Source organism: Fundulus heteroclitus, chromosome 1 (assembly GCF_011125445.2).
Source record: "Fundulus heteroclitus isolate FHET01 chromosome 1, MU-UCD_Fhet_4.1, whole genome shotgun sequence".
NCBI classification, from domain to species: domain Eukaryota; kingdom Metazoa; phylum Chordata; class Actinopteri; order Cyprinodontiformes; family Fundulidae; genus Fundulus; species Fundulus heteroclitus.
The window spans coordinates 37,016,911-37,031,990 of record NC_046361.1 but is presented as its reverse complement, the minus strand read 5'-3'; the positions used below and the strand labels follow the sequence as shown (position 1 = coordinate 37,031,990).

General features: G+C 40.4%; 1 protein-coding gene across 6 annotated transcripts in view; it reads right to left on the bottom strand.

Moving 5' to 3' along the window:
- vps13d (vacuolar protein sorting 13 homolog D) overlaps positions 1-15,080 on the bottom strand; it is an 86,647-nt gene that overhangs the window by 30,361 nt on the left and 41,206 nt on the right. For 4 of the 6 annotated variants that reach the window (XM_036142228.1, XM_036142199.1, XM_036142206.1 and 1 more), the window contains 13 exons: positions 13,124-13,257; positions 12,885-13,040; positions 12,645-12,798; positions 10,478-10,552; positions 9,914-10,114; positions 8,696-8,785; positions 6,255-6,395; positions 6,025-6,150; positions 4,445-4,519; positions 3,036-3,138; positions 939-1,091; positions 602-737; positions 456-503 (listed from right to left, as the gene is read on the bottom strand). In XM_036142228.1, coding sequence (XP_035998121.1) covers positions 456-503; positions 602-737; positions 939-1,091; positions 3,036-3,138; positions 4,445-4,519; positions 6,025-6,150; positions 6,255-6,395; positions 8,696-8,785; positions 9,914-10,114; positions 10,478-10,552; positions 12,645-12,798; positions 12,885-13,040; positions 13,124-13,257 — 1,592 coding nt within the window. The remainder of the gene's footprint in view (positions 1-455; positions 504-601; positions 738-938; positions 1,092-3,035; positions 3,139-4,444; positions 4,520-6,024; positions 6,151-6,254; positions 6,396-8,695; positions 8,786-9,913; positions 10,115-10,477; positions 10,553-12,644; positions 12,799-12,884; positions 13,041-13,123; positions 13,258-15,080) is intronic. The other 2 variants (XM_036142212.1, XM_036142221.1) reach the window with 2 other exon arrangements.

Below are 15,080 nucleotides of genomic sequence, written 5' to 3'. Positions count from 1 at the left end.
TATAGAACTGGAACCCTGACTTTAAAACCCTGATATAAGTGGGTCAAGAAGTCTAAAAAGCTGTGAAATGGTCCCCTTCCATGTTTGAATTATTTAGCATTTAACTAAAAAACCATCAGTGAGTTAGACAATAATTCAAGTTTTAGTAAATTGTAGTAAATTCAACCTAAAGGATTATCCTGAGCTGTCAAATTAAAACTCAGGAAACGTTATTATCAGAGACATATCAGCTAAATAAAATGAAATCTTTGTGAGCCGATGTTAAGTTTCCGTTCAGTTTTTATGCCTTTAAGCAGACATTCGTTAAACAGTAGCCTCTGACTTTGTGATTCGGGTTCCTTCGTCCTCCCTGAATCTTAGCTTAGACATTTTATTCTGAAACATCTGTCAGATGTAGTCAATTTCCCACTGCAGCAGTAACTTCTCCAGGTACTGGTGCAGTGTGAAATACGTACATAAACGTGAGGATGGATGATGTTGGTCCTGCTGATTGGGCTGCCGACCTGTGAGACGGAGAGCGACACCAGAGGACGTAATCAAGAGAGCAGCGGAGCAACATGGCAACAAGGATCTGGATCTGTGGTTCTATATTTGTGCTCACCGTGTTTGAAGAGCTGTTTCTGTCCGGAGCGGCATATCTGAAGAAAACCCCCACTTTGTCCACAGACACCGGCTTGACTTGCTCCCAGCCACACACTCGGACCAGCAGCTGGTGGAGCTTCAGCTCGTGGGTGTGTCTGCAGGAGACGGAGCAGCTCTATGACTTTTAACTTATTGACTGTCATGAAATTAACTCTCTTTCTATCCAGTAACTCTAATATTTATGAGGAGATTGCGATAGAGAAAAGTCTTTATCTGTCTGAGGGACAGATGAATGAAAACAGAGACATGTAAAGTCCGCCCACAGACGTGCTGCCGGAGGCCGGAGACGGACGTACCGGTGACGGAGCTTCTCACGGGCCTCAAACTCAAAGGGAATCTCCTCTCCCGGCAGCACCTCCCTCCACTGGCTGACGTTGTGGGTGTCATCGGTTCCTGAGCTTTGCATGTCGGAGATGGAGTCCACGCTGCTGCTGTGGGACAGCGCCACCCTGTGGAGATTGAATGCACAGTCATTTCATGTGGGACCTGGCTGGTTCATTCGGTTAATAGCTATAAAGCCGGGCATACACTGTAAGATTTTCTTTTGTCCTTTTTGGGCTGATTTTTCAGTCGTACGAGAATTAATTGGATCGGGCTGAGTTTCAGCTTCATCGTGTGTCCTGCGTCGTGTAGTAAACAGGAGGTAACGAGGGGCAATTAGCCTCCCACGACCAACAGTACGATCAGGAATCGTACGGTTGGATGAAATATCAAACTTGTTTGAAATTCAGTCGGTCCTCGTGAGGAGATGGTGAGAGCCTCCTGCTGTTGAAGCAGAGCTACAAGCGTCTACCAGCCGATTTCCCCCAACCTCACGTACTGAGCATGTGCAAACAAGGGAATTCTTCTTCTTTGCATATGGAAAAATGGGAGTGGAGAGAAGCATTGCTGCAGAATGGAGTCAAACTGCAGTTTTAACTTGTAGAATTGCCAAGGCAGCGCGTTTCGTTCTAGTGAGCCGCATATTTAACAGTGAGCATCGACACTTCTGTCTTTTTCTGCTGCTTACATTTGGCTTTTGGATACATGAGTCCAACAAGCACCATCTCCCTATGGGGATGAGTCAGACGTTTGGTTTCTAGACGTACAGCGTGAGCAGTCAGATCGCATCAGAGCGTCGGGCTGTACAGTGTAAGAACAGATATGGTGAGCAGTGAACTTTTAAACCGTGCGGTTTCGTCGTACAGTTTGAGCTGCATCTGAGTACCACGACTGAAAATATCGTACAGTGTATTCCCGGCTTAAGAGCACTCAGGCCACTCAGACGTTTAGAGCATCAATATGTCAGCCCAGGACTGTCAGGCAATAACTGACAGGTTTGTCAAAATTCATTTTCAGGCTCAGTTTTTAAACATTTTTACTCGTTTGACCTTTTTTAAGTCAAATGTACATTCTGTGGTTGGTTGTAAGGATGGATGAATGGATGAAAGGGTGAATGATGGATGGATGAATGGATGGAAGGGTGGATGATGGATGGATGAATGGATGGAAGGGTGGAAGATGGATGGATGAATGGATGGAAGGATAGATGACTAGATGGATGGACGGATGGATGGATGAATGGGTGGATGATGGATAAAAGGGTGAATGGATGATGGATGGATGAATAGATGGAAGGATGGATGACTAGATGGATGAATAGATGGATACACGGATGGATGGATGGATGGATGGATGAAGCGATGGAAGGATGAAGCAATGGATGGATGAATGGATGGATGGATGGATGGATGAAAGGGTGGATGATGGATAAAAGGGTGAATGGATGATGGATGGATGAATAGATGGAAGGATGGATGACTAGATGGATGAATTGATGGATACACGGATGGATGGATGGATGAAGCGATGGAAGGATGAAGCAATTGATGGATGAATGGATGGATAGAAGGATGGATCACTAGATAAATGGATGGATGGATGGATGAAGCGATGGATGGATGAATGAATGGATGGATGATTGAATGGATGGCATATTTTGATTACAAATCATTTTCCATTTAATCAAGAAGTTTCTATCTGACAGGAAGTGGAACCAGCTCTTAAATTGTAATTCTGAAAAGAAATAATGTTTGTTTTCATTTATAATTAATTTAAAAAAAATTCTGTTGAAAATGATCAATAATGATCAACGGCTGCTTCTTGCATGGATCAACTTGACGATTTATCTTTGGAAATGCCTTTGAGGTTGGAAGGCCTCTTTGCCATCACCCTAATCTTTAGCTCCCCCTCCTCAGATCCCAGATCTGCTCCAAAACACCAACACTAGTTGGAGTCAGAAGCAACAGGCTGCTGTAGCTAAAAGATTCACCCAGACCTGAATCTGCCAGGGATGTAAATCATTTTGGTCGCGGACGGACGGACTGAGCGGGGACGGCTCTGGTCGGACCTACCTGGTTGGACTCGTGGTCAAGGTGGCGAACCACATGGTGCAACCCGTGTGGTTGCGTAGTGCATACGGTACAAACGGCTGCCTCCTCTTTGAGATCTTCACGTCTTTGGAGAAAAGAAACATTCAATCAGAGAGAGAGAGAGAGCGCCTTCGACGCCTTTTCATATGAACTTTGGAGCCTTTGGTTCATGCACTCAGCTGGCCTGACGGCTCAGTTAAGCTGCTTAATAATATAGGTACTCCTGTTTATGCCCGAATACAAAGAATCTATTTGCTTTTCAGAGACTTTGTGAGTTCAGATTAACGGGGAATCTACTGAAAAGGTTTCAGAGGAAAAACATTAAACTCCCAGCTAAACTTTAAAAGTTAAAAAATAAATCTTCAAACTGTCAGATAAAAATAATAATAATAAGATGCTTGAGCTGCAATTATGTCGAGATGGGCTCATCTTCTCCACTGCAAAAAGGGAAATTAGAATATGTACAATTTTCATGAAATGAGTGTATTTTTTTTCTTGATTTGAGCAGCTAAATAAGACTCTTTGCCAATGAAATAAGATTTCTGTACTTAAAATAAGAAAAGCTCATCATTTCAAGTGCAGGATATCTAACTATGTTATTTTAGGGGTAAAAATACTCATTCCATTGGCTAATAGTCTTATTTAGCTGCTCAAATCGAGGTAAAATTTTACTTACTTTTAGTTCCCTTTTTGTAGTGTCTGATGGAAACTGTCAGATCAAACATTAACTGCTTCAAAATAATAATAAGATGCTTGAGCTGCAATTATGTCGAGATGGGCTCATCTTCTCCAATGCAAAAAGGGAACTAAAAGTATGTAAAATTTTCATGGAATGAGTGTATTTTTCCTTGCTTTGAGCAGCTAAATAAGACTATTTGCCAATGGAATAAGATTTTTGCACTTAAAATAAGAACAATTCATCTCCATCGTCTTATTTCAAGTGCAGGATATCTAATTATGTCATTTTAGGGGTAAAAATACTCATTCCATTGACTAATAGTCGTATTTAGCTGTTCAAATCGAGGAAAAATGTACTAATTCCAAGCAAATTTTACTCACTTTTAGTTCCCTTTTTGTAGGAACTGTCAGATAAAACATTAACTGCTTCCAAATAATAATAATAATAATAATAATAAGATGCTTGAGCTGTGATTGTGTCAAGATGGGCTCATCTTTTGTAGCTACTGTCTGCTCACAGAGCCACCAAACTACCCGCTGGGAAGTCTTTACAGCCAAGCCTTGAAATGAATCAATTAAGTTCATTTTTAATCAACATATGCAACCATCATCTCTCCACATCAACCCTGCAGAGCAGGTGGCTTCTGTCTGCGGGTAGGCTGATTTAAGGCATGCTCAAGGTGAGGGTGCGGGGCTTGGGCTCTGAGCGGTACCTCTGGAGTGTATCTGCTGCTCGAGGCAGGTCAAGCTGGCTGTGCTCCTAGTTCTAAGGTGAGCAAGAGGCGCACCTGACGGCAGAGATAGTCAGTCGGAAGCACAAAGACACAAAAGAGAGACATACAGAGGAAACACACAGGAGGATTAGAGCGCGATTAAAAAAAAAAGAAAAAAGAAAAAAAGTGAAAAGCTGTCTATTCTCGTTGTTGTTTTAGGTCAAACAAAGTTTAATACCAGGCCAAAGATAATCAGAGTGAATCTAAAATGCTGCCAACAGAGAAGACCCTTAAAACTCGTCACTGGAATCAAGGGTTTGTGAAAACTGGCGATAAGTGGAGGAAACTTGAGGAATTTCCAGCATAAAAGGACTTTATAAGCATCTCAATCAGATTTAAAGGTATACTATGCAACCGGGGTTGATTTTCCAGCGAGGCTCCCCCCAGAGGGCGAAAGTAAAAGTGCACTGTCGTAAAGATGCTCAGCTGTTCTGGTTTCTCCGTCAAGCCAGGCGCGGTTGTTTTGAGCTTAGCAGACAGGCGAACGCAACGAAAAGTGGAAAAAACGGCAGTACAAATAATGACTAACACAGTGAAGGTATGAACATCAGGTTTTCCCGCAGCGCTATCTTGGCGAGGCAGCCGCCTTTTTATTATAATAATAATAAAAAAACTCGATATGCTTGCATGTTTATTTGACGTTAACACGCGGTTCTTTGTTGTTGCTTTTGCGCGTGCATATAGTGAATGGCAGGGCAAAAACACATGGAGTTCTCGCCGTAAAGCAAGACCGACTCTCGCGGTCTTGCACGAGACTTCTGAGCCTGTGTGTGCGGGCCGAGGGCTCTTGCAATTGCAAGTACGGTATTTCCCCCACAGACCACCAGGGCGGCCGAGAAAACCTTTGTTCGACCTGAAATGACTCATTTAATCATCCAAAACGGTATGGAACATATTAATTAACTGAAAAATGTTGCATAGTATGCCTTTAAGGTTCAAGGCTTTGACTAGGCCACTGAAACCTCTGACTTGTTTTTTGTTCTTGTTTAGATCCACTACGGGAAGCTGTCCAGGGCCTGACGCAGAAAAGCAGCCCCAGATCCTCACTCTACCTCCGCCGTGTCTGACTGAAGGTGTGATGCATTTCTGGAGCGCCGCCTTGGTTTTAGCCTGATTGATATTCTCAGAACACTTTTTGGATTCTGCAGGCCAGGAATGATAAATGAAATCATCGTTTGAAAAATACTCGCTGTATTTACTCTGTTTATCTTTGCTGTGAAAAGCTGTTTGATATTTGGAAACACCGAAGAGTGACAAAGAGGAAAAAGCTGCAGAAAATCTGTATGTGGACAAAAAAAAAAAAAAAACCCTTTTGAAAACGCGTGAAAAGGTTTAGAGTCGAGCCTCGGGTGAGAGTGAGGAGCAGGAGCGTGTGAGGGCTCGTGGCTCAGCGTCGTATGCAGCGGTGAGCGCTACAGAGTATGCAAAAAAAAAAAAAAACAGAAATGAAGTTTCCCATTAGGGCGCAGAGGCCGAGCAACGAGCTGCTAACCGCGATTCTGTGTGTGACTGGAGCTTACTCTGCCCAAAGCCAGGCGGGTCGACCGAGGAACCTAACCAGGGCAGCGGAGGTGATGATGTCGGAGTCTGTCTGTCCGTCTTGCAGTAATCAGCGATCCAGGAGGTCTTGGTGGTGTTGTATTGATCTGTGTGTGGGGCGGAGTCAGAGCGAGAGGATGTCTGCAGTGACGGACAAAGAATCTGAGAGAAACACGCAGGCCTCGCTGGAGACGTCTCATCACCGACTCACCAAGCAGAACCGAGGTGATGTTGACGTCCAGCCTCTGCTTTGCTCGGACCCCGACCTTCAGGCGTGGCGGGTGGAGACGACCAGCGGCCTGCTGCTGCCAGGACAGGAAGCAGGGCCAGGGCTCGATGAACGGCTCCCAGCCTGAAACACACAGAGAGAAGCTCTGGAACTGGAACACAGACTGGATCCAAGCGCGTCTTGGTTCCTTTGTGAAAGGTTGCTACACTCTGGATGACTTATCATTGTTTATTGGCACGAGGCGTAATACGGTTTTATCCTGAATAACTCCAGCAGATCCTGATTTACTCTGTTGCTTCCTGCCTTCCACTGGATCTCTGAGAATAGACTTTACAATCCTTCTGTTAGTCTATAAATCCCTGAATGGCTTAGCACCTAAATCCATCACAGACTTGTTATCAGGGCATCAACCCTCCAGACCACTCAGGTCTTCTGGCTCCAGCCTGCTCTGCAGAACCAGAACCAGAACCAGACACGGAGAAGCAGCATTTAGTTCCTATGCTCCACTGATCTGGAACAAACTTCCAGAAAACGTTAAAGTGCTGAAAGCCTGAGTTCCTTTAAATCAAGATTAAAAACACATTTGTTTAGGATTGCTTTTGACTGTTCTAGTTAAACTGTTTTACTGAAACCTCATTAGTTCAACTTTGTAGTCCAACTGTTTTTAATATTTATTTTAGTTTCCATTTCCCCGTGTTTTATTTTGTTTCATTTTTTTCCACATTTTATTCCAACTTGCTTTTATTCTGTTTTTATTTTCCTATATTTTAATCATGTAAAGCACTTTGCATCGTCTATTGTACTGAAATGTGCTATACAGATAAATTTGCCTTGTCTTGCCAAAGATGTAACGTGAATCCTGCAGCTTCATTAGACAACCGGTACATTTTATCTTTGCTGCCTTGACTCTGATTCTGACTCTTTAAAATCTCTCTTCTTGCCATTTCAGACCTTTATCAAAGCTACGGTCTCCTGGCAAATTAAACACGTTGGTCTGGTGCTGGTTGGATGGAGAATTAAAGGCTATTATTGAAACCCGCCGTTTTCTTCTCATCCAGGGTCCTCCTGCCAAGGAAGCGTCCATTAAGCAGTGCTCTGTGAAAGTGTGCGCTGCAAAAACGGATCTCAAAATAAGTATAAAATGTTCTTAAAGTTAATGTATTTATCCTTGATTTGGGCAGGTAAATAAGATTATCTGCCAATGGAATTAGTATTTTTACCCCTAAAATAAGATAATTAGATATAATGCACTTGAAATAAGATGATGGAGATGCATTGTTCTTATTTAAAGTGCAAAAATCTTATTCCATCGGCAAATAGTCTTATTTACCTGCTCAAATCAAGGACAAATACATTCATTTTCAGAACATTTTACTTATTTCTAGTTCGCTTTTAGAAACTAGGGTTGAGTCTGTAATGTACACTGCAAAACCAGACATAAAAATAAGTAAAATGTTCTTAAAATTAGTGTTTTTGACCTAGATTTGAGTAGTTAAATAAGATAATCTGCCAATGGAATGAGTATTTTGACCCCTAAAATAAGATAATTAGACATCCTGCACTTGAAGTAAGATGATGGAGATGAGTTGTTCCTATTTTAAGTGCAAAAATCTTATTCCATTGGCAGATCATCTTATTTACCTGCTCAAATCAAGGACAGACACACTCATTTTAAGAAAATATTACTTAATTTTAGTTCTGTTTTTGCAGTGTATCGTTTTATCATTATTAGGAAAAAGTTCTTAGCCTTATAAGAATTTAGGTTTATCTTGATAAACAATAAATTCCAATTAGCAATGTCTTAAAACCCCCAAAACTGCCAGATTTGTCAGGATTGGTATTTAAACTATTTTCTCCAACGTCAATAAATTCAAAAATGTAACTAAATGCCGTTACTGTGTGCAGTTTAGTGATAAAAATAACATTTCTTTACTAAACTTTTGTCCTGTATGTTTTAATACATGTTCCATTATTAAATGTGTTTTTTAAAGGCCAGTATTTGTATTTATGGTGCCTTAATTGACACGAAGTCACAGCCACAAAGTTACCTAAAAATAAGCAGGTAATAGTCTTTTATCGTCACTTTCATCATTATCACGATAGTAACACAATATATATTGTGATAAAATGTAAACTCCATATCGCCCACGGCTAATGGAAACACTAACATTATTAAAAAAAATTAAATACAAATCACAGCATGGGGGCCACAACTACGCCGGCGGGTGACCTAGACAATGCAGGAAACTTGTTTGTAATGTTTTTTATCTAAGTTTTCAGGGTAAAAATACTATTTTGCCATCTGTATCATTTAAGAATCTGATTAACTTACATTTTACTGTTAAATTATCTACCCAGTGACTGTAACCTGGTCCAGTTAATCTTCCTGAGTATCTAACCAGGGTGCCCATTGCTGCGATTACCTGACAGCTCTCTGTTGTAGTAGTCTCCGGACAGCGTGAAGCTGGCGTTTCCTTCCTGGGTGGAGCCAATACGCTGCAGCACATACAGCCCTGCAGTGGAAAGACGGCAGTCTGTGGTTCACCCCAAGCACAAAAGCCTGGCCCCTCACAATCTTAAACAACAGTGTATTTCCATCTAAATCAAGCTGAACAACGTATGACAGTCAATAAAAAGTAAAGTATTTCCACTCTATCATATTAGAGATCTTGTTTTTCCAAACATGAATGACCCAAAGCAACGTTTTTCATTGAACTCTAGTTTGCATATAGCTCTGTAGCTCCCAAATTCAAACCATCTATTGTTTTATCCTTAGGTCTAATTGAACAAAAACACATTTCACAACTCTGTACATCTTTACTTAACAGCTAAAAACTTATTTTAAGAACTAATCGAGCCAGAACCTTTACTCCTACAACTAAGAAATCCCTTAAACCAGGTGTGGCCCTGGGGCCATTTGTGGCCCTCGGGATGATTTTGTGTTGCCATCAACTACAATTCAAGAATGGCATAAATTTGGTTTGCCAACTAAAAGAACATTTTATAGTGAAATTTTTCCTGATTTAAAGTATTCAACTTTTATAAACTATGTTTTTATTTTATTTTTATTCTATGCCGATAGTAAATAAAAGAACAAGCCATCTGCAACTTTCACCGAATTCTAGACTTTGGTACAGCTGTTTATTAAAAATGGCTAAATAAAGAAAGCGTAACCCATATTTATTTATCCTTTATTTAACCAGGTTATACCCATTGAGATTAAAAATCTCTTTTGCAAGGGAGACCATATCCTGTTCTTGCTGATGAAAATACAAAAAGATCCAGACAAAGATAATAAATCAGCAGTTTTTTGTCCCTTTTTTTCTGTTTTGCATCTACATTGATCTACAGATCCCTACAAAAATCTGACTAATTTGCTTGTTTCATTAAAACATTGTTTGGTTTCCGTGAGAAAAAAGGAAAAAAAGTACATAAATAAAATAGTTTTTCCAATTTAAATTAAAAAAAAAAATATTATTCAGATAAGGTCAGAGCTCATGATGCATCCGAAAGAGCGAATGGGTTGATCTTAAACATTTAAATATGAAATTAAAACACAGGAAATCTGTAGGGGAGCCAGAACATCTTCCCAGCGCCTCAGCACAGAACCTGCAGCCGTGCCTGAAGTCAGGGAGACTTACTGGAGAAGGTGAGCTCCGCCAGCGGGATGTCACAATCCAGGCAGTCGTCGATGAAGCAGATGCAGACGCTGTCCGCCTTCACCTCCACCCCAGAAAGAGGACAGGAGTGGCTGCTGGAGCCGGAGTCCGCCCTGCCTCTGGGGTGTCCTGCCGTGCTCTCCGAGTTTTCCAGCAGCCAGGTGGCAGCCTGGTCCAGCTGACCTGCAGGACAACAAACAGAGTTTCTAAGCAGCTGTGCAGTGTTAGAGTTAAAGCCCTTTCTCCCATGAAGCCCAGAAGCTGCTCATTAGCAGGAGAAGATGTCAGACGTCGACAGACAGATAAGTTATTATTGTCCGTGTCCTGAAGTTCAGGAAACTTAAGATTCACCCTAAAAACAGAAAACCAAACTGGATATTAGATTAAAGTATTTACACAGACAAGGTTTGAAGTTTGACGAAGTTGTTAACCCTGAATTTATTTGGATTTGCGTTTTTATCCTGTGTCCCTCTTGTTTTCTCTGGTCTACGGTTGGAGAAGAGCCGGAGTCTAAACCTGCAGCAGAGCATCTCTTCTCACACTCACCTTTACAGTGGCTGAGGGCTTTTTTGCAGTCCTCTTTTTTGAAGCCAAGGTTTTGTAAATGGCTCAGCTGGATTTCTACAAAAGAAAAAAAAAACAATTTTTTTTTAATGCATATTTATTTTTTAATGGTTTTTGATTTGTGAAACTGCGTTTTCTGCACCCTGCGGGGTACGAGAGGAGATGCCCCAGGCTGCGTTTGTCCTCTGTGGAACCGTCAGTCGAGTTTGACGTCACTGATCAGTCAACTCTGTCCAAACTGTTTTTTAGAAAAAGTCGGAATGTCTGTCAAAAATTGGTTGTCTTTTAAAGACTAAAGGGGTCATGCCTGCTCTAGACTTTAAAGTTAAACTCACCATGTTGTTCAAAGAAACCGATTCCTTCCTGCTTACTTTCGTTAACTCAGTTTTTAATTTACTTTTATGATCAATAATATGCTGTTGTGGATCTAATCAAGAGAAATTAAAGGAAAACATACAACAAACAACACAAAGGGTCAAAAACTGCAAAACTGAACTGGGTCACGTCTGCATTCTTCCTGAATCTCCGACCACATCCACTAGAGGGCGCTTTCACACAATGCAATGATATAAAGTCACATACTGTTCATTAAAGCTATTGTTGGAAATCCTGTTCAGAAACACTTTTTATTATTCTGGGTGAAATGGACCATTCATCCTCAAAGTAGTAAATACATTATATATTCAGAAAAAGGAGGTTAGAAATTAGATCTCTGTGCAAGCTGCAGGCCTGTAAAAACTCTGACCTTGTTAGTTTCCGCTTGCTGGCTGCATGTATTTATGCATCCTGTTAGCTTAGCGGTTAGCTTCAGTGTTAGCCGTTCATTGTAGCTCCGCTGCTTTATGTTTAAAGCTGAGGTTTTTACAGACAAATCAAATCTCCTTAAAATAACGTCAGATATACAAAAGTATTTCTCTTATATCAACATTTTTTCTGCTAACATCTCAGGTTTGTAAATAAATAGAACCCCAGAAATCTTCCTATTGATGTAACAGCGAGTGCTAAACTTGTGTAGACATTAGACAAAAAAACAACAAAAAAAACAATCACAAAATTGGAAATTATGTGGCTGTGTTTTAATGAGGCATTCATGCAAAACCCTCTTTATGTTTATGATCAATTATCATTTAGAGATCCCTTTTCTACAAACAAACTGCTTTGTTTGTTTCACTAAAAACTTTAAATATATTTGAGCAGATAAACATGAAAAATGTCACAAGAATGTTTTGTTTAATTTAATGCCACGACTTTGGTAATTTTGCCCCTTGTGGCATAAAGCTTTAACACAGATGGAAATCATGGACTGACAGGAGAAGAAAATAATTTATTGGTAAGCTGCTGGTTAAACGTTTTGATGTTAAAGGTTTTTGTCGTCTGCATTATATTTGAATAAATATTTGAAACAAGAATCCTTCTGGACCTCCTCGTCTGATTTGGAGTGAATTTTGTTCCATTATTGTTGCAAGTGAAAAACATGTTTTTTAAATGGAAATAAAAAAAATAAAAAAAATCCAGAAAAACTTCTTAATCAAAAAATGGTTTTGAGAGTAACTCAGATTTTTTTCCCCCCTAAAAATCTTCGGATTTTATTTTTTCAAATTCTGTTTGAAAAAAAGAACATTTAAAAAGATTTTTTTATTTTCAGCTTGAGTTTTATGTTCAGCTTGAGTTTTACGAATTGCGTTCTTTTCAAATTGCGTTTTACAGATCACATTCTCTTCACTTCTGGCTCGTGAAGCACACTGACCAATAAAAATGTTGCTAACATCTCTGCTGACCAATAGAAATGCGTCTTCGCTTCTCACGCCAGAGGAAAGCCCGCCCCCAGAAGTGATTTGTAAAAGGCAATTTGAAAAGAACGCAATTCATAAAACTCAATCTGAAAAAGATCATTTTGGGAAAAAAAAAATTGAAAATATAACAACTGCCAAACAAATTTAACAAATTAAATAGGTGAAGAAAAAAAATATCTGAAAAAATAAAACGCCAAAGTTGCTCAGAAAAAAAAACTTTGAAAAAAAAAAAAGTTTAATTTCTGGATAACTTTTTTTTTCTTCAAATTTCCATTTACAAAACATGTTCTTTGCAACAATAACGGAACAAAATTCGCACCATAGCGAGGTCGTTACTGTAAAAAATAATTTGCTACCTATGAGGTTTTGGGTCTTGGGGTCTTTGGATGGCGGCGGCGTCGCATCAGTTGAATCAGGAGGAGTTTTGGCCGCAGACATGGACTTGGCGATGGATAAGAAAAGCTGGATGTCGTTGTAAGAGAGACGGATATCCAGAGCCGGAAACTGAATCTACAAGAGAATCACAGCCGTGATCAGAGGCCTTAAACATCACAACGATGTCCTGAGCACCAGCTGTCAGGCAGCAGCGCACCGACCTCCAGCAGCGGCGGGATGTCCTCCACGTTAAAGGCATCCAGGAGACCTGAGCTGCTTTGGTACGTGGGGCTGCCACACAGCTCCACCTGCACGTTGACGGGGTCGATGATGGACAACGCCGTCTCCTGCTCGCTGCCAAGCCGACATGAAAACACCTGCAGAGGGGGGGGAATCATCAGAGCTGTGACGTTATCCAGTACCGCGCTGCGTAGCGACACCTAGAACCGAGACGCTTCACCTCTATTCCTGCCAGGCTGCCGGAGAAGGGGCGGTCTACCAAGCGGGGCTTGTACGTGAGGACCGTGGTGCCTTTCAGGACGACGGCGTTGGTGTCGAGACAGGACAGGTCCTCCACCACCACAAACTCTGTGCCTGGTCGAACAACAAACATCTTAAAAAGGGCGACCTGAGGAGGATCTAAAGGAGAGTTTTGAGATTCACACGAAACACTCTCAAGTTTCAACATGTCAAGCTGTTTCCAGTTGATATCAGCTGGTAATCAGGAAGAAACCCGAAGTCAGAGTCTGCAGTGAATTATAAACCGCTGGAACATCAGCAGCACTATGGGCCCAAACACTGCAAAAATAGAACTAAAAATAAGAAATTTGTTCTTGAAATTAGACTATTTTTCCTTGATTTGAGCAGGTAAATAAGATTATTGCCAATGGAATGACATATTTGCACTTAAAATAAGAATAATTAATCTCCGTCGTTATCCTAATCATCTTATTTTAGGGGTAAAAATACTCATTCCATTGGCAAATAATCTACCTGCTCAGAAAGGCAAATACATTCAGTTCAAGAAAATTTTACTTATTTTTAGTTCTCTTTTTGCAGTGCAACAGGAGGCCCTCACTGCAAAAACGGATCTAAAATAAGTAAAATGTTCTTAAAGTGAGTGTATTTGTCCTTGATTTGAGCAGGTAAATAAGCTTACCTGCCAATGGAATTAGTATTTTGACCCCTAAAATAAGATAATTAGACATCCTGCACTTGAAAGAAGATGATGGAGATGAGTTGTTGCTATTTTAAGTGTAAAACTCTTATTCTATTGGCAAATCAACTTATTTACCTGCTCAAATCAGGGACAAATACACCAATTTTAAGAACATTTTACTTATTTTAAGTTCCGTTTTTGCAGTGCTGCTTCAAAATCAACACTTTCACACTGGACAGAAATTTGCAGGTGCCTACATGGAGGAGCCAGACACCTAAAATGAAGAAAAGGAATTATTGTGAGACGAGGCTAAAAGCTCAGCAGGGATAAAAAGACGTTTGGAGGAGTTGAGGAAAGGCCTTCAACTCGTAGGACTGTGCAGACTGTCAGGTATGGTGGTAGCATCATGTTGGTGGACTGCATAAATTACACGGATTAAAAAGACGACTTTCTCAAATCCTCTCATTTCATCTGAGAAACTTTGACTGTATCGTGCGTCTCAACAGGGCAGCGATCCAAATACACACTCAAACTGGTTGAAGGGGGCATAAAGCAAGGCCTGCAGTAAGGATCAAGGTGCTACACTGCAAAAGGGAACTAAAAATAAGTAAAATGTCCTTGAAATTAGTATATTTTTCCTTGATTTGAACAGCTAAATAAGACTATTTGCCAATGAGATGAGTATCTTTACCCTAAAATAAGATTATTAGCTATTCTGCACTTGAAATAACATGAAGATGAATTGTTCCTGCTTCTGGTGCAAAAATCTTATTCCATTGGCAAATAGTCCTATTTAGCTGCTAAAATCAAGGAAAAAATACAAACATTTCAAAAAATTTGACTTACTTTGAGTTCCCTTTTTGCAGTGTAGGTGTGGCGCTGCCTTTCCAGAGCTGTGATTGGTTGATAGTAAAAGCAAAAAAAAAAAACAAGTACGCTCCGGGTGATCATGTATGTGTGATTTTGACCTTGTGTGGGTTAAAAGATGTATAATAAATTCAAACCTTTGCAGCCAATTTCACCTTAGAACAAATAATTAACAAATAAATAAACATTAACAAATAATTAAAAGCACAAAGTTGACATTTTTACCAAATAAGGAAATGTAAAGTTGTGGAGCAGCGCTTAGGATGCACTTTTTCACCCAAATCTATTTTCCCTTAAAGGGGCCGTGACAACAAATGTCATTTTTTTGGAGGTTTGGTCTGTGGTGCCCTGATGAAGCCGTCATTAATACCAAAGGACCTGCTGAAAACGG